The sequence below is a fragment of the Aythya marila genome, assembly GCF_965140915.1.
Source record: "Aythya marila genome assembly, chromosome: 27".
Taxonomy (NCBI): domain Eukaryota; kingdom Metazoa; phylum Chordata; class Aves; order Anseriformes; family Anatidae; genus Aythya; species Aythya marila.
Window position 1 is genome coordinate 603,405 of NC_139068.1, and position 24,592 is coordinate 627,996.

At 50.0% G+C, this 24,592-nt stretch overlaps 1 protein-coding gene across 2 annotated transcripts; it reads left to right on the plus strand.

Annotated features, from left to right (window-relative positions):
* Nucleotides 1-17,176: 17,176 nt before the first annotated feature.
* Nucleotides 17,177-24,156, plus strand: DUS3L (dihydrouridine synthase 3 like). 2 transcript variants are annotated; one of them, XR_014319089.1, is made up of 12 exons: nt 17,177-17,565; nt 17,996-18,580; nt 19,221-19,262; nt 19,339-19,491; nt 19,588-19,704; nt 20,057-20,122; nt 20,210-20,320; nt 20,942-21,038; nt 21,597-21,672; nt 21,972-22,160; nt 22,237-22,384; nt 23,987-24,005. XR_014319089.1 is itself a non-coding variant. In XM_082779727.1 (12 exons), exons 1-12 carry the CDS (start codon nt 17,206-17,208, stop codon nt 24,057-24,059), a joined length of 1,998 nt encoding a protein of 665 aa, XP_082635853.1. In that variant the 5' UTR covers nt 17,177-17,205; the 3' UTR covers nt 24,060-24,156. The 2 variants fall into 2 exon arrangements, 1 of the variants encoding a protein (XP_082635853.1); XM_082779727.1 differs by having other exon boundaries at nt 22,256-22,384; nt 23,987-24,156.
* The last annotated feature ends 436 nt before the right edge of the window (nt 24,157-24,592 follow it).

Sequence of the window (24,592 nt, forward strand, 5' to 3'; positions counted from 1 at the left end):
TGCAGCTCAGAGCTGTGCTAACCGCTGTCCTGGATGACACCAACCAAGGCTTCCAGACCCACTGGTGAAGAAAGAGCAGGATGCACCGGGAGCAGGTGTCAGTGCTGACACCTCCAACCTGCTGGCCTTGCCCTGCAGCCCTGGGTCATGGGGCTTCACGCCAAGCCCAGCATGGCCCTGTCCTGCAGGCACAGAACAGTAACTTCTGCAATCCCCAGACAGCAGCCCCCATCCCTCCCCTCTGGGCAGATTTCCTGCTTCTTCTTTATCTGCAGCAGCAAGAAATCCTGCCCCAGGACTCTCCCGTGCTTGCTTTCCTTTGCTGGCACAACAGCATGCACACTGCACACCTCCAGTGCTAGGTGGGTTCCTCTTCTCTTGGAAGAAAAGACAAGGATCAAGACAGAGCAGTCTTGCTGGTCTGTTGAAGTCCAGAGCAAAAACCTGCTGCCCTGACAACTGCCAAGCATCAGGGAAAGCCTCACCCGCTGCTGTCAAACCAAAGCCCAGGCAGCAAGGCTTTGCTCCACAAGCTCCCCAGAAGCTTGTCCACTCTGATGTCAAGCAATTCCAGCACTGAGGTTCCCTTGTTCCCATTAGGAGACTCTGAGGCCACATCTACAGAACAGATTTTACACTGCTCTTATCCACTTGGATTTCAACCCAGCTGGGACCATCTGCAGAGGTTCCCAATTCAGTTGAAACAAGACCTGAGGTTTGCTCAAGCTCAACTGCATACCATGGCTGCAGCAGTTTCACAGTAAAGCAAGGTCAGGATATGGCCATGTGGTGGGCTTTGAGTCCCAGCATTTACCCATGAGAGCCTCGAGTGAGTCACGGCTGCCCTCAGGAACACAGAGCAGACTTTGTGGTGGTCAAGGGTTGGACCTTTACCACCCGGCCAAAATCTGAGGCGCAGAGGACAAAGCCCTGCTCAGCTCCAGGTTCCCTCACCAGCCTTTTGTTCTTTCCCACATCCAGAAGCTACTGCAAACACAAAACACACTGACGTCCCAGCCATCTGGCACCCAGCCAAGAGGCAGATCTGTTACCAGAGCAGCCCAGTGAGCTGGGGCCAGGGCCTTGATGCAGCTCTGCACAGCCAGGGCTCATTTCCGAGCAGGGAGGCAATGATCTAGCCTTCATTCCACACGAGCGGATGAAATCTGCCTTGAATTTAAATTCAATAAGCTCAGCCCAGCCCTACAAACCACAATTGAAACTTCGCAGTGAAAGCCAGTGTATTTCAAATAATACATCGCTAATGATTCCCCAGTCCCTGTCACTCCTGAGCCTATGCAAAGCATGCAGAGACGCACAGGTGAGCAGAGGTGCTGCTGAACCCAGTTGTGTTTGCAGAGCAGGGTTAGAAGCAGCTGCACCTCTTTCCTCCCCTCCCCAGGCTGCCTGCAGAGCTCCGCAGCATGTGTCTGCTGCTGGAGCTCATCTAGGGACTGATTTTCTGATTTACCCCACCATGGACTGCTCCTGTAACAGCAGGGAGACCTGGGACTGGAAAACCAGTTTGCAGGGATAAATCTCTCTTAAAATCTTCTTGCATCCTGAAAGCTTGCGCCTGGACAGAAACAAATGAAGTGTGTGACGTTGAGAAACGAGAACGGCAATGAGAGAGCACGCAGGGAAGCAGAGGGCTGGCAGGCAGAGCACAGTTTACAAGACGCTTCAGTGGCCAGACTCAGCCCAGCACCTAGGCCAATGCCTCTGAATTGGCCAAAAACACAGCTCTCACCCTCCATTGGATTCATTACCATTTGGATTTTCTTAGCCATGGAAAGGGTCCTGCAGCTGTGCTGGGGTTGTGCAGGAGGCATCCCCAGCCCATCAGCTGAGCCACCAGAGCAAGGTCCAGATCCCTCAGCAGGCTGGAGGTGTCTTGGAGCCTTGTGCCTTCAATTCCCACTTAAAAACAGCCCAAGGAAGCTTTGAAGCTACCTATCCTGGCTAAACCAGCCAAACCTCCCTCTTCATCAGCAACCCCACATTCTTCCGCGTATTTCTCACTACCCAACAGGGGTGAGAGCTGGCTTCCTTCACCCAGCAATTCTCATGAGATAATTTTATTTCCTGAGCAAGACAGTGGCCAAAGATCCCCAGCAGCTCGTGAACACTAATTTAATGAGAATTTTTGTTCCAAATATAATTCACACCTAATATCTGGCATGAAATGCTCAAAAGAGAATGCGCAGATCCCAGCCTTGAGCAACAGAATAGGGGCTGATTTCCTTTTAGTCCATATACACACACATGCATATATATGTAATATATAAATATGTATATGTGTATTCATATATAGAGAGAGTGAGGGAGAGCTTTTACAAACCTGTTTGGACTCCCTAGATGTACAAAACTCACAAACCAGCAGGCCCTCGTTGTAAAATTTCAATGCAGTAATTCTCAGAACCATAAAGCGCTCACAGAACTGGAATGGGACGAGCCCTGTGTCTGCTGGCACTGCTGGGGAGGACAGGAGAGTTCATCAATCTTCATTCTCATTAGCACTGGAAAGAATGTCCAACTGCACTCCTGATGGAGAGCAGCATCTCACAGCTTTCAACACCCTAAGCTGGCGCAGGAGAGGAGCAAATCAAACCCAGAGGGTTGCAAGCAGGGTGTGATGGAAGGACTGGCTGCCAGGCAGGGAGGGATGCACGTGGAACAGCCACCAACAGGCTGCTGAGTCTCCTTTCCTTCAGTGAAATTCCTTTGGATGGGCAACAGAGCAGAGAATGCTGAGCTGGGTCCTAAGCATGACTCACAGGGACCAGGCAGTGATGCTGCCACAGCATGGGATCTGGTACCTGTCCCCAAATCCCCCACACACACACCAGAGCTCTGCACCCAGCCCTTGGGACACCATTAGCACACTATGCCCTCAGCTCATTAAATGTATGAAATTTCTAAATGAAAATAATAATAAAAGTCAGGCCTGTTTCTAACCTTGGGTGGCTTTGCTTTCTGCTTTTGCCATTTTACTCTTAATGACTCCCAGAGCTAAGATGCCAAGAGAAGGATTGATATTCATACTAGCTTGTTCAGGGATATTGGGCTGATTTTTTTTTATTGGGGTCAGAAGTAAGGACTTATATTTTTCCAAGCCCAGGGAAAGCATGTTCAGGTTGATAAATATCTGTCAGCAAAAACCATTAGCAGATTGTATGAACTACAAGGGGAAAAGAAAAAACAAAAAAAAGCCCTGTCATTCCCAGTGGAGCTGCTCAATAATCTTTTCCTCCATGTAGATTTCTGTAACACTTAGAGTGTTTTCTGCAGGACTGCACATGGACTGGTCTATTAAAGGGATAGATATCAGAACCTGTATAAAACAACAAGTTTTATTTATTCAACAATCTCAGTTAAGTAGCTGTGCAGCATCAGCTTCTCCTTTTGGTTCTCCCTGGCACAGAGGATGGGATTACCTTTGCTGCAGACCCAGCACCTGCATCGGGAACCTGCGGCATCCACTCTAGCACAGGCAGCAGGCAAGGAGCCCCCACAGAGCCCCAGGGATCCTTGCTTCCTGCAGTAAGAAACAACCCTTCTGCATCTCAATTTCCCCTTCTGTAAAATAAAAATCACAACTCGTTTTGAGCCCACTTCAAGCAATTCATGCCGTTGACCGAAGCCCTCACAAATGTGCAAAGGTGTTGAGGTTTTTAGAGTCAATCTGAAAGCTTCAGTTTCCAGAGTGATCCCACACCTCTAGGTGACATTTATGAACACTTGGGGTCATAGAGAGAACCCCAGAATTATCACCCCAAAAGCCTTAGAACTAATGTCAACAAAAAAAGGATGCTCATTATTTCCTCTCTAACCTGCTTGGTTTTTAATACAACCAGGCAGTTTATGACGGACTGGGGAGAGGCAGTGATTTATCATGTTGAAATAATTGGGGTCAGCAATGTTGCTACAGTTCTTGGGAAATGCCGGTCTATGCTGTCTCTCCTTTTGGTAGAGTTGGCAGCACTGAAAACCACGATTTACTGCAGCAGCAAAGGTTTATATCTGATCCTCTCTGTAATCTCTTACTCCAGGACTTCAGGATACTGGGGGTGGGAAGCAGGCTCAACCTCAAGCTCAGGACTCGCAGGGGGAGCACCAGGATGGGTGCTGCAGGGCCGATCCCTACCACTGCACATCACAGCTCATGCAAGAACATGGCAGGAGGAAGCAGGGTGGGTGCAGAGCTCACACAGTCCCTCCTGCCCCACCACCTCCCTTCTCCTGGGAGGTGGCTGCACAGCCAGCACCGCCCCAACACGGCACCTTTGTTGAGAAAAGCCAGGCATGTAATAAAGCAGAGAACTAATTGCCCTTGGGGGGCTTGTTAAGGCCGTCAGGAAATCCTGCAGGGCCAAGAGAGCACTCGTGGAAGCACCAGGAGGTCACACTGCCAGAGATCCCCAGGCTACAGCGCGGTGATGCCGGGGCAGGGCCAGGCTCTGTGGGGCTCAGGGGGAGCGTGGTGAGATGGCCGCCCTCCCCACCAGGTGCAATAGTGGCTCGGGTTGCTTCCCAGCAAGAATCACAGCATGGTTGGGGTTGGAAGTGACATTAAAGATTGCCTCCTCCACACCTGCTATGGGCACGACCCCTCCAGCAGCCCAGGCTGTCCCCAGCCCCATCCAGCCTGGGCTTGGGCACTGCCAGGGCCAATTCCTTACCTACTGAAGAAGTCCACCCTTCAAAGCCATCCCTCTCTAATTCAGAGAAAAGGATATTGTGGCAGACTGAGTCAACAGCCTTAGACACTTTTACAGAGAAGGAGGACCACAGACCTCAGGGGTGCTTGGGCTGCCCCTGTCAATTAGGCACTGTTGAAAGCAGCGGTGAAACCCAGTCTCCTTCACGCACACACACACACCCAATCCCATAATCCTAGGCAGGTTTTGCTCCCACCTAATTAGTCCTGCTAATGAGAGGCCATTACTTCATGGGATGAGGGCCCCACGCAACAGGAAGCTCTGGAGAAAAGGGCAACATTGCTCTTTGAGGCCTCTTGTCCACAGTTCATCCTGTGCAGGAGCAGCAGTGAGGAGATAAGGAGCCCCTGAGGCCTGGTGGAAACTCTGACAAGGAGTCTATTTTGGGCTGGCCTGGCCGGTTCCTGTTCTGATGGGCCTGGAACAAGCCCGACTTCATGTCTCAGGGATCTGCTGCCCACATCCCACTTGTCTACTGCTCAGTGCATGCTCACACTTCGCTGGCCTCAGTCTCCACTGGCATGCAAATCCCTGACACGGCAGCATCGCTCCGCTTGCCTGGACACAGGCTGTGGCTCCGTGACTCAGTTCACCAAATGCCTCCCCTGGACCAGGAGCTCTCAGAGGGAAAGAGAGCTGGGATGCAGCCAGCACTCATTCCTCACCACGTCCTTGCAAAGATGGGAACTGGGCAGCCACGCTTTAGAGCAGCACAGCCTATTCTGGGGAGAGACAAGGGGAAGCCATGAGCAAATCTGATATGGAGAAGCAGACACGAGGCAAGCTGTTGACATTTACTTGGTGTCAGGATGATGAGGCTGGTGCCAGAGAGCAGCGGTGCCAGAGTGTGGCAGTGCACTGAGCAGGGGATACCTGCACCCTTCACCACCCCTTGCTGGGCACTGGGGAAGACAGATCATGCTCAAAGCTGCTCTGGGGCTGAAGAGAAGAAAGGACAGCTAGTAAAAAGATAGGCAAAGACATCTGCTGCCAGCTCCAGAAAAAAAAAAAAAAAAAAAAAAAAGCAGGTTTCCAGAGATGAGAAAGAGGAGTTGGTGAGCGTGACAGGGCAGTGCTTGGGAACTGGGCTGCCAGGATATGGGAACCACACAGCAGACAGCTGGGGACAGGCATTGGGTGCTCTGGAAGCAGGGAAAGAGCACAGGGAGCCCTGGCAGTTAAGTAGGGATGTAGGAAGGAGAATTAAGCAATAGGTCCAAGGCTTTGCCAACTATAAACACTGTGATGGAAGAGCTTTGTATTCAAAATAAGCAAAAGCAAATTAAAGGAGGGAATTTGGGGAAGGAAAAGGCAACCATGGGGGAAAGAGTCTGAGCAAAGATGAGCAGCCAGTGTCAGGTGAAGAGAAAGCTCTTCTCTGATTTTTGCAGAGGTGCATGGGAAACAGAAGCCTGAAAAAGGGTGCGGAAAAAGGAACAAGTGAGGGCAGGGCTGGCAACAAAAGAGGGGACCCAAGAAAATCCCGGGAAGCTTTTCAGAGCTTCCAAGCAGAGGTGAAAGAGCTGGTGTGCAGGAAGACAGAAACATAACCTCTGATTCAGGAGACAGTTTGAGAAGTAGGGTCTTGGCTCCTGGCTGGGTTTTTGGACAAGCCAGCTCCAGTGTCAGTGGCCTTACTGGAACCAGGCCACAGAAGCAAAATTCACAAAGCCACAACATGTACTGATGAGTGTCCCCACGCTGAGCTTGGAGCTTTGGTCCTTGCCTCTGAGGCAGGAAGGCAATGAAGCTGCCTGCAAATCCTATTGTGAGCACACATTACCCTTAAGTCCATGAGGATAAGGGTCCATACAGAGACACCAGCTTGCCCAGCATGCAGGATAATGGTCACCCTCATGATGTTGCTCCAAGTGCAGAGAAACCTCCTCCCATAAGACCTGTTTTCTACTCCCTTGACATTCTCAGGTGTGATAGGTGGTTTGGACGAGTTTCCAAGCTCTGCTGCATCCTTCTCCCCACACCAAATAGCCATGTGGTCCATTGCCTTCTCTTTCCTCCAGATCCCAGCTCCATCCACAGCTCCTCCAGGGGCAGAGGTTGATATTCCACATACCAGGGTCCACCTCTGGGAGCAGAAGAACACAGATAACATAAGTGGCTTCTTTAGATTCAGGATGCACCAGCAACTCTTTGAAGTGCTGCAAAGCCTGGGAAAGTTTCATCCAGACAAGATACTAATCAGCGCTACTGCAATCTGTTGAGTCAGGAAAACAGAAGCATAAGACGGATTTGCAGGAAGCAAAAGGCCAGAGGCCTTGACATGGTCTCCACTTTCACCCAACCCAACAGGTTTCACGATGTATTCCTCTGGGGTCCCTGAGCTCCCGCACCATCCCACAGCAGCCTCATTCCCCAGGGCTGCAGTCCACTCAGTCAGCCCTACAAGCTCTCTGTAGGTCCATCGTAAAGAATTGCATCGATCTGCTCCAGCTCTCAGGTTTTGATCTTCACTTATCAGGCCTTCACATTCTTTTAATCCCATCTCAGCCCTCCCCCAAAGTGTTGAGATAAAAGGCAGGCTGGGAAGGCTGATAAAAGGGAACTGAACAAATCCATTAATGCTGTTTCTGTGCCAGAAATTACAAACCCCAGTCCATGTTAATTATGCTTGCCAGCCAGAGCCTCAAGACAGCAAAGTAAGACAGTAAAGTCACCCTCACTCAAAACTTGTCCTGAGAAAAAGCAACACCTGGAGGATCAGGACTCATTGGTTTTTAATCCATGCAAGGGCACTGATTTGTTGAGTTTGGGCACACAGGTCGAAGATGGGTGCTCCAACCTGAGCAGCAACAGTGCTGATTCCCAGGCAAGATAGAAGCTGAAGTGAGTTTTTTCTGCCAGTTTTTCTTTGGCAGCAGGAACTTTATGGGAAGAAGAGTAAATTCTGCAGAGCCTACATGGAGCTGCTCCATGCTACCACAGTATGTGCATCAGGGTACAAGCCTTGGCCAAGGGCTGGTGAGGAACAAGAGCCAAAAGACACAGGATCAGAAGCACACATTGAGTATGTGCAGGGCCCCTTACAGAACTGAGCCACTATGTGTCCAGCAGTGAAGGGACAATTCTCACCCGGCAAGATGTTTCAAGCTCTCTTAAAAAAAACAGCTCACCAAACTCCAAATCACAGGAAAAGCCAAATTCAGAACATTTTGTCAAAGCACTAAATCAGAGACCGGGAAGGGAAGGGGGGGAGGGGCAACTTACCAGGTCAACGGGAACATGCCTTAATTGCAACCTCTGGAAAAAAGTGTCCTTATATAAAAGGAGATTAATGGACATTTCAAAAGACAAAGTTGCTTTAGTCTAACCCCTCCCCATTTTCCTTGGTACATTGCCTAATGGATGTGTCAACAATGTCAAAACCAACAAAAACTATTAAAATACACCAACCAACTATTAAAATCCAACCAACACCCTCTCTGGAACAGCTTCAGATTTTAATTGATATCTTCTAAAAAACAAATCCTTTCTCAGGAAAAATAAACCACAGCCACTTCAGGGAAAAACACGATAAGATCTGCCCATGATGCCACTGTTTATGAGAGGCATAGGCAGGAACCTAGGTCACCAGGCAGGACCACAGCACCAAACACACTGGCACAGAAGAGCACAAAGCATCAGCGATTACCTGATTTCATCCTGGCCCCTACAGTTTTCACCACCCACCTGAGGCTTTTTTCCTTTTTGAGCAGGCGTTTGGGCTCCTGATGCTTGCTGCTCCAGGCCCTGGGATGCTGCCACCCGCCCTGGAGACAGTCCCAGTTCTGCAAGCAGGCATTATGGAAAAGGCTCATGGTTCTCCTCCTTCCTGGAAGAAGTGCCCATTGACAAGGTGCTCAGTCTTCCTCTCAGCTCCCACTTGAGCAGTCTGAAGGCTCATTAGAAAATAGAACTAATTATGCTTGATGGATAGGAACTGGCAACTATTACTCATCACTGTGCAGCAGACACCGTACAGCACACCACGCAGAAGAACTCAGCTGCAACCACTGCGGCTGCACAGCGTGCAACCAGCCCAAGCCTCCACTGCTCCCCAGCAAGAGGCTGCAGGGTGGGGAGGGCAAATTTGGGGGCTTCTGGTTACATCACATTAGTGTCCTGACACTCAAAACAAGAGTGGGGCCTTCCTGTGGCAGGAGCTGCAGGGCCACAGAGTAAAACATTGTCAGAAGCAACCTAAGCTCTACAGCAGCAATGAATGTGAGGCAGTTTGCTGGCTGAAAAATCCTTGGACTCACAATGGCACATAGCTGGCATAGGTCAAAGGAAATCACAAGAACCGAGTCTAAAATTTTAAGTCCATGGAAGTGAAGTATTCCCCCTCAGGGAAAGCAGGGGGTTTCCCAGTTCATGTCATTTTCAAAGTTGTCCCACCTTCTCTGAGACTGGGAAAGAATATACCACCCAGGAGGATATCAACAGTCCAGGCTCCTGCTCAGGCATTTTATTCTTTGCATGTGGTTAAGGCTGCAAAACTGTGGAAGAAAGCAACAGAGTTCTGAATAAAACCCAAGCCTCTCAACTCCCACATAGTATTTGAGCTGCAAACAACTCTCTAAGCTCTTCTCTACATGTATCAACCTCAACAGTTTGGAGATTACCTAGCAGGAGGAATTAGGGCTTTTATAATACAGCAGAGGAAGGAGATGCAACAGAATGAGCCAGGGTTATTTATCACTTGCACTCTGTTTCAGTTCTGTAGGCTGCAGGCAGCTTAGCTCAGACCACAGAACACAGCCTGCTCCAGAAACACCTGCTAAGTAAATGCTCCTGCCCCAGGAAAGGAGAAACACAAATAGGAACAGCCAGAACAGTGCCTCAGACCAGTTCTCTACAATCACACCAACAGTTGCACCAATGCAAAGGAGAGAAAAGCAACATGAGGCCACGGAGGCAGCTCATGGGAAAATGCATTTAAGGAAAGTGATGGTTAACCAGACTGGAGGAGAAGGGAAGGCATGCAAAGCACTCCTCCGCCAGACTGCAGTCAGGAAAATCGCCTTTTGCTTTAGCTCTCCCACATCAGGTCATCTGGGAGCAAGCCCCTGAGGGCAGAGACTTTGACAAGTGTCTGTCTCACTGCTTGACTTGTGCCAGGTGCCACTACTCCTGCTAAACACCATTCCACTTAGCAATCCATCAGTGCTTATCTGGCCATGTGGCATCTTAATCTGCTGTCATCCTATCCTTCACAGCAATGGAGCTGCAGCAAGGACTGCGGGGTGAGATAAACGTGCCTTCAGCAGCCCATCACCACAGCCCAGCCCCAAAACTGGGGCACACAGTGGGGCTAGCTGGTACCAGAGCAGGATTGCCCCTCACAGCCCAGCATTGCTGCACCCTGCCCTGCAGCACCCACTCCTAGCATGCTCATAACCCCTTTTCATGGCAAGTACACAGCCCACTGCACCCCAACCCCACACAGGAAAGGCGTTTCCAGCACTAGAATCCAGTGCCTCTGGATTCCAAGGGCACTTCAGAGGCTCTGCCACTGAAGCAGAGGGGTATCAGTATTTTGTAGGATGCAGCAGCTGCAGGTAGACAGCCAGAGCCTCCTGGGGCAGGGGCAACCACAGGGGAGTGAGCTTTGCAACAGCACTTCAGGGACCATGACCCTACCTTCACCCAGGAAAGGGAATGCTATTCCTTGAATTAAAGCTTTGGGAAAACCTTCACCTATTCTTAAAACTGAATGACTCTGTGGCATAGCTGTTTTACAGCTGGACGGGCGTGCATTGTTCGAGTGCCTGTGTTAGCAATCTGCCTTGTAGGTCAAAAACTGCATGAACAGGCTGTCTGCCTGCTCCTGACTCACTTTAGGGTAGCTTTCAAGGATTTACTTAAAGCAAGGTTATATTCTTAGTGCTTTTATAAGCTGCTTACTCCTTTTGACATGGAACCTGTCCCTCTGTTGCTCTGCTGAGCAGAAGCTGTGCTGGGAATGGGAGAAGCCCTTGTGCACTGACCTGTAATAGCCCCTTAAGTGTGTACACACCTTCCATACCCCTGCTCCTCCCTGCAGGGCCCCACATCGCCCCACACCTGCCCCCATCTCCATAAACACTGCAGCACACTGCCACAGTGCTCGCACTGAGCTCACTGATGGGCAGGAGACCTCCCGGAGAGGGGGGAAAATGTGGGTCCAAAACCAAGCCACCCACCTCCAGGGACTCACAGGAATTTGGTACTCGGTACATATCTCCCCTTGGCCAAAAGCTGCTGTAATTAGCCAAGGGCTTTGACTTTTTGCAATTTGGGGAGCGCATGCTCTGAGCCAGTAGTGCAGGCAGGGCAGAGCTGAGCCAGCCTGCAGAGCTTGTCCCTGCTGGGGAGGACAGGGGGTGGCAGGGAAGCCATTGGATATTGGAAGGCTGCAGAGCCTTCCAGTCCAGGAAGGAGAACATCAGGGCTCTCATAGCATACACTGCAGCCTCCTCACTCCCTAGCAGTACAGTGAGTTCTGGGAGCTCAGCTCACGTTCAGGCTCCAAGACCCCAGCTAAAGTCCATTTGCTTTCTTCTGGACTTTTCACACCCTAGGGCTTGCTAAGGTCAATGTGGAAGAAGCTAGCAGCTGCTCTCAGCACCACTAAGTCCTTCACCCTCCAACTGCCCGAGCAGATCTGCCAGCAGCTGCTCAAGCACAACAGAGAGCCAAGAGGGGTGGTTTGTCCTGTGTAAGCATCCTAAAGCTCACGATATTCATTACAACTGCTAAACCAAAGCCTTTTGCTGTGGGAGGGAAGAGCAACAACCTTCCATCTCAAAAAAAAAAAAAAAAAAAAAAAACTTTCTGCAGATAATACTTCCATCTCATGTGCCTTTCCCCGCTCACTTGAGAGAATGGCTCCTCTTTTTTTTGCAGAAGGGCCAAGCTAGCCTGTAAGTCGCACCAATGCCAGCCAAGCACATGCTCTGTGGCCGAGCTGAAGGTGCAAGAAGGCTACAGTCACCACATGGGCACAGATCACTCTAAGGCACCACTGGGCAGTCTGGAGGGGCACAAAAATGAAACAGATCCCCTAAAACAGATGAGTCTTATCACCTATTTCGGAAGAGGAGGAAAAAGTACAGACTCAAAGAGCCAGAGGCTAGAAGGGCTTTAACCAGCACTGAGATTCTCAGCCCTTCCTGCGCTGGCAATGCACAAGCAGAGGGATGGGGTTCTGCTGCCTCACTACTGTCCCCAGGGTAACATCTGTCCCCAGGCAGGGCAGTTCCCAGGGCCACTGCAAGAAGAAAACCACGTTCAAAGCTCAGGAATGTCCACACTGACAAGCAGAAGGACATGCTTAAGCCAGCAGTTCTCTCTCCTCAGTACCCACCACTGGGAGCAACCCTGCTGCAGTCACAGGCCACGCTAAGTGTGATTAACAAACTAAACAAAACCATCTGTGACCCTAAAAAATCAACACATGATGTTCGCCTGACTCATGCAGAAAGAACAGGCATGGGAACAAAGTCAACAAAGAAGACCCCAGCCCATCTGCAGATTCTCCAGCTCATTTTGTGGGGGCAAGATGCTCGTTTTCCTCTTCCAAACCCAGCTGCTTCATCACTCACCTGGGATCCAGCAAACACCACATGCTGGGGACCACGAGGGACCAGCAGGGAGCATTAACTTGGGTTTGCCATTGGTGGAACTGCTGGGCCTTCTGGAGAAGATCCTGCACCACCACTGTGTAGCACCAAGGCTTCATCCAAACTGAGAAGGACACAGAAGAACACAAGTCTCACAGCCTGTGCATGCAGGAGCACCCAATACACACGCATATGCCTTTCAGCTTACACCCAGCATGGGAAAAGGCAGGGACACCCCTTGTGGTGTCCTGGTGTGAGTAGCAACAAGGCCATGCAGCATAGACACGGCCCCAGCCACCTGGGCAGGACCAAGCAGCAAACCTGGAAGGATGAGAACAGGGGGGTGAATGAGATCTCAGCTGGTGAGCAGGGCAGAGATCAAGCTATTATTCATCAATGATGGGAAAAGTCACCAAAATAGAAGTTTTGGAAGCTTCCAAAACTATTTGCAAATTGGGGCCAAATTTGTCTAATAGTTTCAGCCAAAATGGGGGAAATAATTAGAAAAACATTGAAATGCATCATTTTTAGTTCTTTTTGTTTTTTCCCCTCTAACTGAAATATTTGACTTCGGAAATGATGAAACATTTTAGTTGCAGCAGGATCTTGGAGCTTTTGTCCCAGTGAAACAGGAATGTTTATTCGATTTGTCACTTATTGACTTAGTTAAATGTCAGAAGGAAATATCAGTGTTAATTTTTATTTTTACATGAAAAAGCAAAGTACAAAAAGATTTCATCTGGTGGCAGAGGGCATTTGAAGAGGCCAGATAAAGGCACACACCTTGCCTGCCCAGACCCTCACCCCACCTTGAAACCACAAGAGAGCACTGAGCCCTTTGGGGCTAGCCAAGGCAACCACAGGGGACAGGTCAGAGGACAGGAGCCTCAACTTCACCAGCCTATGGAGCTGCCCCAAAATGGCCCTCGGAAGAGTAGGGTTGAGCATGGTGAGGCTGGGGGTCTAAAGGGCCACCAGAAAGGTGACTGAAGGCTGCTCAAATCCCCAGGCTCCCAGGAGAGAGTGCTGGGTCCTTACCCGCTGCCATGCCCACCATACCCCATCTCCTTCATCATGCAGAGCAGCCTCTGCCAAGTGCTCAGCCTCTCCTGTGGCCGTTGCCTCAGCCCCTCGCTACTTTAAGGGTCTGATGAAAATATCTGGGGCCTTCTCCAAACTTTACTAATGAAGGGCTGATCGCCATCTCCAGGGGACTTGGGCTCCCACCACACCCAAGTCAGCCCCAGTCACTTGCACATTTACCTTGGAAGTCCCTGCCCATGCACCAGGCTTGATGGTGCCAACCCAAGACTGCCCACCATGGCACATTATCGTAGTTCCTCCCAGGAACTACCACTCCTCTTGCCCTTATCACAGACAATACATCCCCAATGGACCTTGAACTCCAATCCCCTTCCGGGGGATTGACAGCCTGTCCCAAAACCACACAGGCCTTGCCCAGATAATGACCTTTAACTATCCTATCCATGGGCCAAACACTAAGTCAGTGCTCCAAGTAGCTCGTAAAAAAGCCAAGAGAGAACTACAGGAAGAGATATTTTTCTCAACACCATCACACAACTGCCTGCCTGAAGCTTGGCCACACCATTTACAACCGTTTGAGGAGCACACCCTATTCCACAGCATCCCACACAGGTCTTCTTGAGGCACTGTGCCATGGGGTACAGAGACCCCCCAGGTGCATCCTCAGAAACTGCCAGGTACTGGGAGGAGACCAAGATCTGGTGATTACAGCAAAGAGCAAACTGGGAGCTGGGGATGAAACCAGAGCTGGGAAACATTTAAGCTTTAATCTTGGAAACAGCTTCCTGATAGTAGATTTATGAGCATCAGGAATAGTCCCTTTGCAAAAGGCTAGAAGCTCTGTTGCATGGGGCTTTAAAAACAAGACTGAATAAGAGAGGAAGCAATAGACATGAGGAATGGATTTTGCTTTTACCAAAAGATGGATAGGACCCAGTGGATTGCTTCCAGCTCTGGCTGCTCTGCTCATACATAACCCAAAAACATCTCACACCTGCCTTCCATGACATTTGCCCATGTACACAATTAACCAGCAAAGGTTGTCAGAACATTACTGCACTGCTATGAAAGGCATCCAAACAAATGTCACCAGGCCAAATTTCTATCCCCACTCTCACCCACTGCAGCTGTAGAGGTAACATCTCAGGGCTGCTGCAGAACCTTGTTTTTCAGCTAATGCCTGGGTGTAGTAGCCAGAACCAAGGGCTTGACACATCCGATTTTTGTGTGGGAGCCCATGGAAGGTGTATTTTTGTTAATACAGGCATCTTGTTTGACTTGGACGTTGAAGTAGCTGAACTTTTTCTGACTTGGCTACTCTTGTATATATATCACACTTCCCTGTAATCAACCTTTCCTTTTTCCCCTGACTTGGCCTTTTCCTTTATGCTATTGGGTATTGGTTTGCTCCAAAGCTGCTCTAGTGCTGCTGCTGGATGTTAAGCCCAGCTCTGGCAACCAAAGCACTTGCTTGCCCACAGAAGTGGCCATTTGTTTCCCTGCCTGCTGACAGCCTCATCACCACCAGGACACAGCAAGGGGTGAAAGAGCTGAAGCAGCCAACAAGCAAAGCACATCCCTGTATTTAGCAGAGATCCTGACTTCTTCCACCTCAAGATGCTCAGCTACATGCAGCCAAGCCCTCATGGCACCACACACAAGTAATTGTGTTGCAGCACGGCATACAGCACAATGCACGTGCGGCTGGCTCCAACTGGATGCCCCACAGGCTGCCCCACAGGCTGCGGCAGCACTGGCCATGCCAGGGGCTTTGTGCTCCTCTCACAGCCTCTACCAGGGTCTGACAGAAAGCTTGCCTGAGGCTTAGTCTCATAAAGCCACTGCACCAGTACCCTGAGAGGAGATGAGATATGAAAGTCTGACCTCAGCGGAGTACTGCAAGTCAAAAGCACTCTGACTTCAGGCTTGCTGCCCCAAGAAAACATCAGTGAAATCACTTCATTAATCCCCAGGGCCTCATTTCCTTCCTTCCTTCCCTCAGCCAAGTTGAAGCTTAAAATAGTATTCTACATTCCTCATATTTCTCTCCAAAACTAATTAATATCCAATCAGCTAAAAGTCCCTCTCACAGCAGCTTGTCTCAGTCCTGCAACCTGCCCACCCCCAGCAACAGCCTCAGCAGAAGCACCCTACCAGGTTCCCAGATCCCCCCAAAAGACATTTCTGATGGAACATCTGGAGATAACTGCATTAAGGCAACAGAAAGCAGGAAAACACCCAAATTAAAGCCCCACGTGCAATTCTACCCCTGTCCTATGTGCATACACAACCCTTGCATGCCCATAAACACACTGCAGTAATCCTCCAACACCACAAGAACAGCTGTTTGTCACCAACTTCTAGCAGCCCCTGAAGGCAGAACCACAAGGTACCTTCTCCCTCCTCTGGTTGGTACCTGTGCTCCAGCAGAAAACAAACCATGCTCCTGCCAGCTCTCCTGGGCTCACAGCAAGGAAAAGGCAATTTCTTATTCTGACAAAAGGGTCCAGCAAGGCCCTTGGGCCAGTGCAGGGGAAAGAAAAGAAAATGGAGATGTTCCTGTCTTCATCTAGATTTCACAGATATTTCTCTCCCTTTTGGCAGCCAGGGCTAAGCACAAATCAATTGAGAAGGCTGCATGGATAACACATTACAGCTGCAAGAAAGGGATGGGAACCTGAGCTGGAAAGGAAGGGAAGCAAAGCCTCCTGCAGGAGAGCTCCCATGAAGCATCAAGCCCCACACTACAAAGTATTTCTTATTCAAAACCCAGGGGTACCATGTACACATCTGGAGGATTGCAGATGCTTCTTGCATGCAAGGAACACAGACCAAGAAAGGCTGTAACAAGTGCTGCAAACACACGGAAAGATACAGCAGCAACACAGGAGGGAGACATCATATGCGTGTAAGTCTCTCACTGAACAGAGGCTTTACACAATGGTTTATTTTTAAAGCCCCAACTTCCACCCCCAGACCAAACACAAGGGCAGAATCCGTACTCCAGCCAGTCTCTGGAGCACCAGCCATGCACACAGTTAGGGACAGCCTCCTCAGCACAAGTACCAGGAGCACAGAGCAGCACCACAGGCCTGTGCTGTTTTACGGTGGCTCCAGCCCATGGTGGAAGACAACCCAAATCCCCAGGGACAAAGTGGCCTTGTCTCACATTCCACTGTCATTTGCACAGCCCAACTGGTGCAGTATTTTTCACCTCTTCCCTCTGACAGCCACCCACAGGCAGCACACCCAGCACCTCCCCTGTGCCAGCCCCAAGACACGACGAGACCAGGGGCACCTCCTGCTCCTGCTCCGTTGCCATCACCAGCCCCATCCCTCAGGCCACAGCAGCAAGGTCTTACTCGGGGGCTGGGATGCAGAACAGAGAAATCCACAGCAGAGCTGGGAGAGACAGAGCGAGTGCAGAGGCCCTCTCAACACCCAAGGGGCCAGCACAGCGCCAACCTACAAGGCAGGCACAGAAGCCCCAGCAAGCCCAGAGCCTCCCACCAGCCCAAACCTAGCCCCTCGCAGAGAGCCGCAGCCTACCACCCCGCAGCAACCCGCCCAGCCCACCACAATAAAGGCACCCGGCCCCAGCCCGGCCTTTTATACCGACACCCGGTCACGTGACGTACGTCATCGCCGCGTGCGGCAACAAGATGGCGGCGGCGGCAGGGGTGGCTGCGGTGCAGGCGCGGTGGGTGCAGGGCTGGGGGTAGCGGCCCCGGGACTCCGTGAGGGCCCGGCTCGGGCCCTGGGGTCCTCTCGGTGGGGCGGGTTGGGAGCGGGCTGCGGCCCGAGGGGTCATCAGGGCTTCCCACCTCTGGTGCTGTTTTATGGAGTGTGGGAGCGGGACCGGGGACGGTTCGGGCTCCTCACGGGCTGTCTGGGGCTGCAGGTTCGTTGCCTCCAGGGAGCGGTTCCACGCCTACCTGAGGGCCAGCGGCGAGCATAGAGACGACGGAGAGGCTGAGGAGGAGGAGGAAGAGGAAGAGGCTGGCAGTGAGCAGAGTGAACCCCCTGCGAAACGAGGGAGGCTGAGCGAGCATGGCCTGGGTGCAGAGAGCCAAGAGGGTGTTGGGGAAGGGGAGAATGTGCCTGCGGAGAGGAAGCGAGCCCGGGGGCAGAACAAGAGCAGGCCGTGCATGAAGCCGAACCACTACGAGAAGAGCAGGCTGTGCCCATCAGTAACACAGGTACGAAGTGGGGTCCTGCTCAGCTTTGCCCATGGGGGTTTGTTTATTTTTGGGTCTTGGAGAATGCATTCTGGAGGATTGAAGGCAGAGATTGAAGCAAACTCCCAGCAGGAAGGCGCTGAGGCAGAACTGCTTCAGTTGACTTGTTGGGAGAATGTGTAACAGGGTGAGGCTGAACAGGACAAGGCAGCTTTTCCAAGGCCATAAAGCTAAAACATCTCCTCAAGTACTCAGTATGCCCCAGCATGTTCTGGAGAGCAGTTCATGGCATTCCCAACATCATCCACGGCCTGACAGATGTTCACTGCAGTTTTGTCCCCTCTCCAGCCTGGGGTGGACCCAGGCTCACGTCAGTGGTGGTAGAAGGTACAGGCATGCATGTGTGCAGGTGGAGGGCAGAGGTTTTAATCTCCCCTTTTACTATTTTCAGGGCTGTGCAGATAAGTGCTACTTTGGTCCACGGTGTCGCTTCCTTCATGACATCAGTGAATACATGGCCACGAAGCCGGCTGACCTAGGGCACAGCTGCGTGCTCTTTGAAACCTTTGGCAAGTGCATTTATGGCATCACCTGCCGCTTTGCCAAGGCCCACCTCGGGGATGGCTACCAAAACATCATCAACACAGACCTGACCAAGCAGTGGGAGGGGAAATCACTGGTGAGAAACAACCTCTCCAAGGACCTCCAGCACCAGCTGCGCAAGAAGAAATTTAGCTTCAAGAAGGCTGATGAGTACCTCCGCAGTCTGGCCAAGCCCCACAAAAACGGTGGGAAGGGAGGCAAAGCCCTGGGGTGCTCTGCAGAGCATCTGGAGGCGTCCAACTGCACAATGCCCCAGGAAGGCCTGGGAGACACCCCAGAATGTCTGGTGCTACCAGAGGAGGGAGGAGATCCCAAACAAGCTGCCTTGCAGAGTCCCATCCCCATAGAGGGTGAGGGGGAATGTCCCATCAAAACAGCTGGCTTGGTGACAGATGAAGATATTGTAAAGCTGCGGCCATGTGAGAAGAAGAAGGTGAGCAGTGAGAGTTTGGTCAAGGGCTGCTGTCTCTCATATCCCTGTCTAGTGGTTGAGATTGTCCTTAGGAAGACAGAAGAGACAGCTGGGTGAGAGGCAGGCAGAGGACAGAGCTGCTGTCCCCATGTTAATGTCATGAGAGGGGAAAGGAGTGGGCAGGTGAGCTGTTGGGACCATGGCAATGTTATTGGAAGGGTGAGAACTGAGATGAGATTCAGCCCCTTGAACGTGAAGGAGAGTAGGAGCTGAGCTCAGTGAGGGTGGAAATGATCTGCAGGGAAAGCTGGGGCTGGTAGATCTGCGTGTACTTCATGGTGCTCTCAGGCCCAGTATCACCTCCTTCCCCTCACCTCTGTCATGGTGTCTGTTAGCCAGTCTAGCATCCTGCTAAATCTCGAACTGCTTTGAGTTTTCTCCAAGCTGAGCAGTGAAAACAATTGAGCAGTTAAAGTTTCTGGTTCTTCTACTGAAATGTCAGGGAACAGTTGAGGTTCTTGAACAAAAACAGTGATTTTCTGGGTTTCCACTGAGTTTTTTTCAAGGCAGGTGATAAAATCACTGATTGGAATCTCCTCTGGTTTAACCACTGCTGGTTCAGCTCTGTTAACATGCTCCTCCATCCCTGGTTATTTTCCAGTTGGAAATCCAAGGCAAGCTCTACTTGGCTCCATTGACTACGGTAGGTAACTAAGTCAAAATTCGACTTCACCACATTTGGAACAGAGCAAATCTCCTGATTAACCTGTCTCTTTCAGTGTGGTAACCTCCCTTTCCGAAGGATATGCAAACGCTTTGGGGCAGACATCACCTGTGGAGAGATGGCTGTGTGCACAAACCTGCTTCAGGGCCAGTCCTCTGAGTGGGCTCTCCTGAAACGGCACCACACTGAAGACGTTTTTGGGGTGCAGGTAACTGCTGTCATCTTGATAGCCTGACAGATGATATTTCAGTTCTGAGGAGAAAAGTTGCTGCTTGAACTCATACAAACTGTCCCCCTTTGGTAGCTGGAGGGAGCGTTTCCAGACACAATGACCAAATGTGCAGAGCTCCTCAACCAGACAATTGATGTGGACTTTGTGGACATCAATGTTGGGTGTCCCATTGACCTGGTCTACAAGAAGGTAAGATGTTCTGCAGCACGTCCTGTTTCTGTCAATAGATACTTGTCTTTTGCCTCATCACCTGCTACCTTATCTGCTCCTGCCAGTTTGATCCAGACCTTCCAATTCACTTATGGACTCCAGTGAGGAGGCCCATAAGCTGTTCAAAGAGCAGAGGAGGATTGGCTGTCTCTTCTGTCTGGCAGCAGGCAGAAGCCAGGAGGGAAAAAGGTATCTTTGTTGTTGAAGCATCCCCTTCATCTGAGTCTGGAGAAGTTACAAGTTTTAGTTACATTTCCTAAGTGGAGGGCTGCTTCTTTGTGCAAGGAGACTCTGGTGCAAAGTCTTCACAGTGCCACCTTTCTTTCTCCAGGGAGGAGGCTGTGCTCTGATGACTCGGACCAACAAGTTTGAACAGATTGTCCGAGGGATGAACTTGGTGAGTCAGAGCACCTGCTATCAGCAGGAGAAAAGCTGGTAAAGCAACCTCCTGCCCCAGCCTGGCCTCACTCTGCCCTCTCTGCAGGTGCTGGATGTCCCACTGACCGTGAAGATACGGACAGGGGTACAAGAAAAGATTAATGTGGCTCATAAAATAATCCCCAAGCTCCGGGAGTGGGGAGCATCCATGGTGACGGTATGGGGTTACTTGCTGTGACATAAAGATTGTTGGCTGGTGTCTGGGAAGCTCTGCTTGCATATCAGCCTAGAGCACAATGTGGGGGTGACCTTACCTCTTCCCCACAGCTGACTAGCTCTTCCAAATATCTTTGATCATCTGTGTACTACCTTTTAGTGATTTCTTCTAGTAAGACAAATTCAAATGCTCATATATCTAGGACATTGTCCTCGATTGTCTTGAACCTTGTATCTATTACAAAAGGAGATGGCTGCTGCAGTGCTTTGAAACAGAAACTTCATTCAACTAAGCTACATTGTGGCAGGGCTGGGGACTCGCTTGCATGGGGATGAGTAGTTCCTACCCACAGTGAATATTCCGTTTCACTGCAAATTGTCACTTCTTGCTCTGGCTTGCAAATAGCCCAGTCACTACTCAGAAAGCTTCCAGCGCTTTCTCAGCCCTGCTAACCACTTCTGTAGCCCAGTCTGTTAGCAGCTGGCTGGACTGTACACCTAGAAGAATCCTTTACCCCATCCTGTTGGTGTTGCTTTTGTTGAAGCATATTCCTCCAGTGTCCGCGTCCTACTATACTTCCTTTGTGGCTTTTGGTGAGGTCTCTATAACTTCTTTCCCCAGCTTCATGGCCGGTCCAGGGAACAGCGGTACACAAGGGTTGCTGACTGGGACTACATAGCAGAATGTGCTAAAATAGCAAGCCCCATGCCTCTTTTTGGTAAGTGTTGCTGGTTTATTGGGTCTGAGATGTGCTGCAATATCTGGTTTGAAACATATTATTTTAAAAACACGCACAACAAAACACAGGCCCCCAAGGACATTCAGCCAGGGGGAAAGGTTGGAGTGTCCCTACCACTGCCCATGACTCCACAGAGGGAATGAAGTGTGTGAGTCTTGTGCGTTTCAGTTTTGCGGATGTGCTTGGGGCCAGAAGTGGTGAGGACTGAGCAAAGCAGGAGTGGAAGGGACAGGCAGGACACAAAACAACTTTTTAGCAGGTGCTTTCTCCTGTGGGCACCGTGGCACAGAGAGTCCTGGAGGGTAGGAGTCAGGAAGGAAGAAGAAGAGAGGAGAAGGCTCTGTTCCTCCTTGTAATGGGAACATTAATCAGAAACATTCCTGCAAGTCTCTAAACATGAGTCCTGGAGCCTCTTTGGACAGTGTGGCTCCTGGACACAGTGTCCGTTCTGAATTTTATCCCATGTCTGGATTATCTCATCTTGACTTGCCCTGGTGCATCGCTTTGACCTCTGGCTTCTCTCTCCCTTCTGCACAGGAAACGGTGATATTTTGTCTTTTGAAGATGCTAATCAAGCCATGCAGATGGGTGTTTCAGGAATTATGATTGCAAGGCAAGTGGCTGTACTTCTTCCCCTTTGCTTCTGGGCCCTGTTGATGCAGGAGTAAGAAATCAATTAAAAAATATCTAAACTAACACAAAACACGAGAAAAGTTTCCTCTTTGTGTAATTACTCTTTGAAACTTGGTACAGTCAGTGTATCTGTGGGAACTCATAGCAGCTTCCTGTTGAAATTGAAAGCTTTAAAGTAGCACTGGCTGGCAAATAAGAGCTGGAAAATCTTTTAAGTTGGTTGGCGTCTTCAGAAGCATCAGTCACAGGAATAACGATGCACATTTAATTTTGCTACAGAGGAGCGCTCATCAAACCATGGCTTTTTACTGAAATTAAGGAACAGAGACACTGGGATATTTCCTCCAGTGAGAGATTTGATATCCTTAAAGACTTCACCAACTATGGCCTTGAGCACTGGGGATCAGATACTCAGGGTGTTGAAAAGACCAGGAAGTTCCTGCTGGAATGGCTCTCATTTCTGTGCAGGTAATTGTGCCCAGCTGGGAGAATCTTTTCCACAGCAAGGCCACACCCTTTGAACAGCAGCACACAGTGTCATTAGCATTTATATTTCATTGTAGGTATATTCCAGTTGGATTATTAGAACACCTACCTCAGAAAATCAATGAGCGGCCACCTTACTACATTGGGAGAGACTATCTGGAGACGCTGATGGCAAGCCAAAATGTGGATGATTGGATTAAGATCAGGTAACAAAGCAATGCATTTCACTTAAATTGCTAGGTTGTGACATAGCAGAGCTCCACAAAGTCCCTGTGTCTGCATGCATCTGCCAAAGAGCAGTGATGACTCCTTCCCACAAGCTCAAGAGGCTATAAGAAATCAGCAAGGGTTAACTGGTGCTTTAATTGGAGGTTTTAAGCAAGCTTGGAGTTGCCATAAAGAGCTTTCAATCCCTGCGTCTGCCTCAGCAGCATTCAGTACCTGCTGCAAATCTAGAACAGCTGACCTCTCTCATGACACACTGTTCATCCTGGGACAATCGTAGGAACCAACAAAGGAGAGTGCAGTGATGGGATGGTCAGGCTTTCAGCTCTGTCTCTCTGCACTTTGTGCAGACAGTCCCGCTCGGCCAGGCTGCACAGATGCCAAACAGGAAAGCAGCCCCAATCCCCAGTTCAGAAGAACAGAGCATATCCCCCATTTTTCAGCATCTAATTTCTGAGTTTATGCAACAGAATGCAGGCAACTGCTTTTCCCCACATCTATGAGACCTCAGGTACTGGCTGGGAAGTGACTTAATAAGCTCACAGCCAGCTAAAATGAGAGCTCAGGCAGCACAGCCAGCTGCTATTTCCCATGTCATGGAAACAGATTAACAAAAATAGAGCATGGCTACAAGCTTCTCTATTTTTTGCTAATCCTCATCCATTTTGTTAGTATTGGGAACAGCTGCCTAAATGCAAATTACATTGAGTTTTAATCAGAATTTTAAAATGCCATTTTTCAAGCAGAACCTGCCCACACTAGGCTGTGCAAAACTTTGTAACCTGTGCTCTTTGCAGGGCCATGTAATAAACACAGCCATAAGAACTCACAATTTTGGATCAGATTAGGTTTATTTGTTAAAGCTCGCTTAGGAGCTGCTAAGGAGATTCTAACCCAAATCAGGAGTTCTCCAAGTCCTCTTTTGAGCTGTAGACTCACAGCTTCTCTCTATGCAATTATATGCCATGCTGGGATACTCTCTGCCGACATGTCTTATGGAAAGTTTTAGTGATGCTATGTTGAATGAGCATCCAGGAAATACATTAAGCCTCCTTGACTATACAGAAAATTACTCTGCACTGAAAACATAATGTGGGTTCCAAAGTGTGAAATAGTTGAAGTCTTAAGCTAGGATAACTCACAATAGCACTGGCTTACATCATTTTAGGATCCAACCTTAATGCTTTTTGGCACTAACAGAGTTTTGGCTCTGCACAAGCACAGCAAGAGGTGGGGAGGAGCTTTCAGAGGCTTGTGTTGATTCTAGGCATGTGGTTGCCAGCAGTGAGGCTGGCATTTGGATCACCAAACTTAGAAACCCATTTTGGCATTGACTCTCAGTGACTCCCCAGCAGCAAGGGCATTGCCAATACATGGAGCTTGCATCCCTCCCGTGCCGTGGTTCAGGTTAAAGCTCAGTGCTAGGGCAGTTGCATGCAGCAACACTTCACATTTTCAGGAAGGTAAAAGCTTGATTTGGATACGTGTGGCTGTAGTAACCATTGCTGTAGAGCCAGGGGGCCATGCAGGTGGGTAGCAGTGGCTCTGCTGTACTAACATTACTTTTTTTTTTTTTCCTTCAGTGAGCTGCTTCTGGGACCTGTTCCTACCAACTTTACCTTCCTGCCTAAACACAAGGCAAATTCCTACAGATAGGACTGATGAGGCTGTTTCCTATGGCATCAAGTCAAGGGAAAGCATTAATGTGGTGGGTGCTCAGCTACGCAAAGAAATGAAATAAAGTTTTATGTTTTTAGAAGTGTGGTGGCTTTCTTGCCCTGAGCATCATTGCCTGCCACAAGTTGCACAGCAGATGGCCTTGCACTTGTGTAGTCTTGCAGCCAGAGGTGCCTCACTGACAGAGCAATCTGTTTAATTAACAGGATACAGGCCAGAAGAGATCTTCAGCCTCCAGTTCACAGTGGGAGTTGTCCCAATCACCCCACTCCACATGCTCTTCACATTGTGGGAGCAAGAGGCCTCTGTTCCTACCAGGATATCCTTGGTAGTGCCAAATCCTTGTAGGGGGAAGGGTTGTACTGACACAATCCCTAGGGGTCCTGTAGATAACAAACAGACCCAGTGTCCCAGCATCTGATATTGTGCAGAGTTCTGTCCCTTCCTGGGAGCAGGCACAGGCACTTGCCATTTCTTGGATGTCAAGTGCCATGGGGAAGCATGGCGCCTCC

Coding starts and splice junctions, on each gene's coding strand:
- DUS3L (XM_082779727.1), top strand. CDS start 17,206: ATGGAGTGTGGGAGCGGGACCGGGGACGGTTCGGGCTCCTCACGGGCT. Junction 21,039..21,596: donor AAGCCCCATGCCTCTTTTTG/GTAAGTGTTGCT, acceptor CCTTCTGCACAG/GAAACGGTGATATTTTGTCT. Junction 21,673..21,971: donor TCAGGAATTATGATTGCAAG/GCAAGTGGCTGT, acceptor ATTTTGCTACAG/AGGAGCGCTCATCAAACCAT.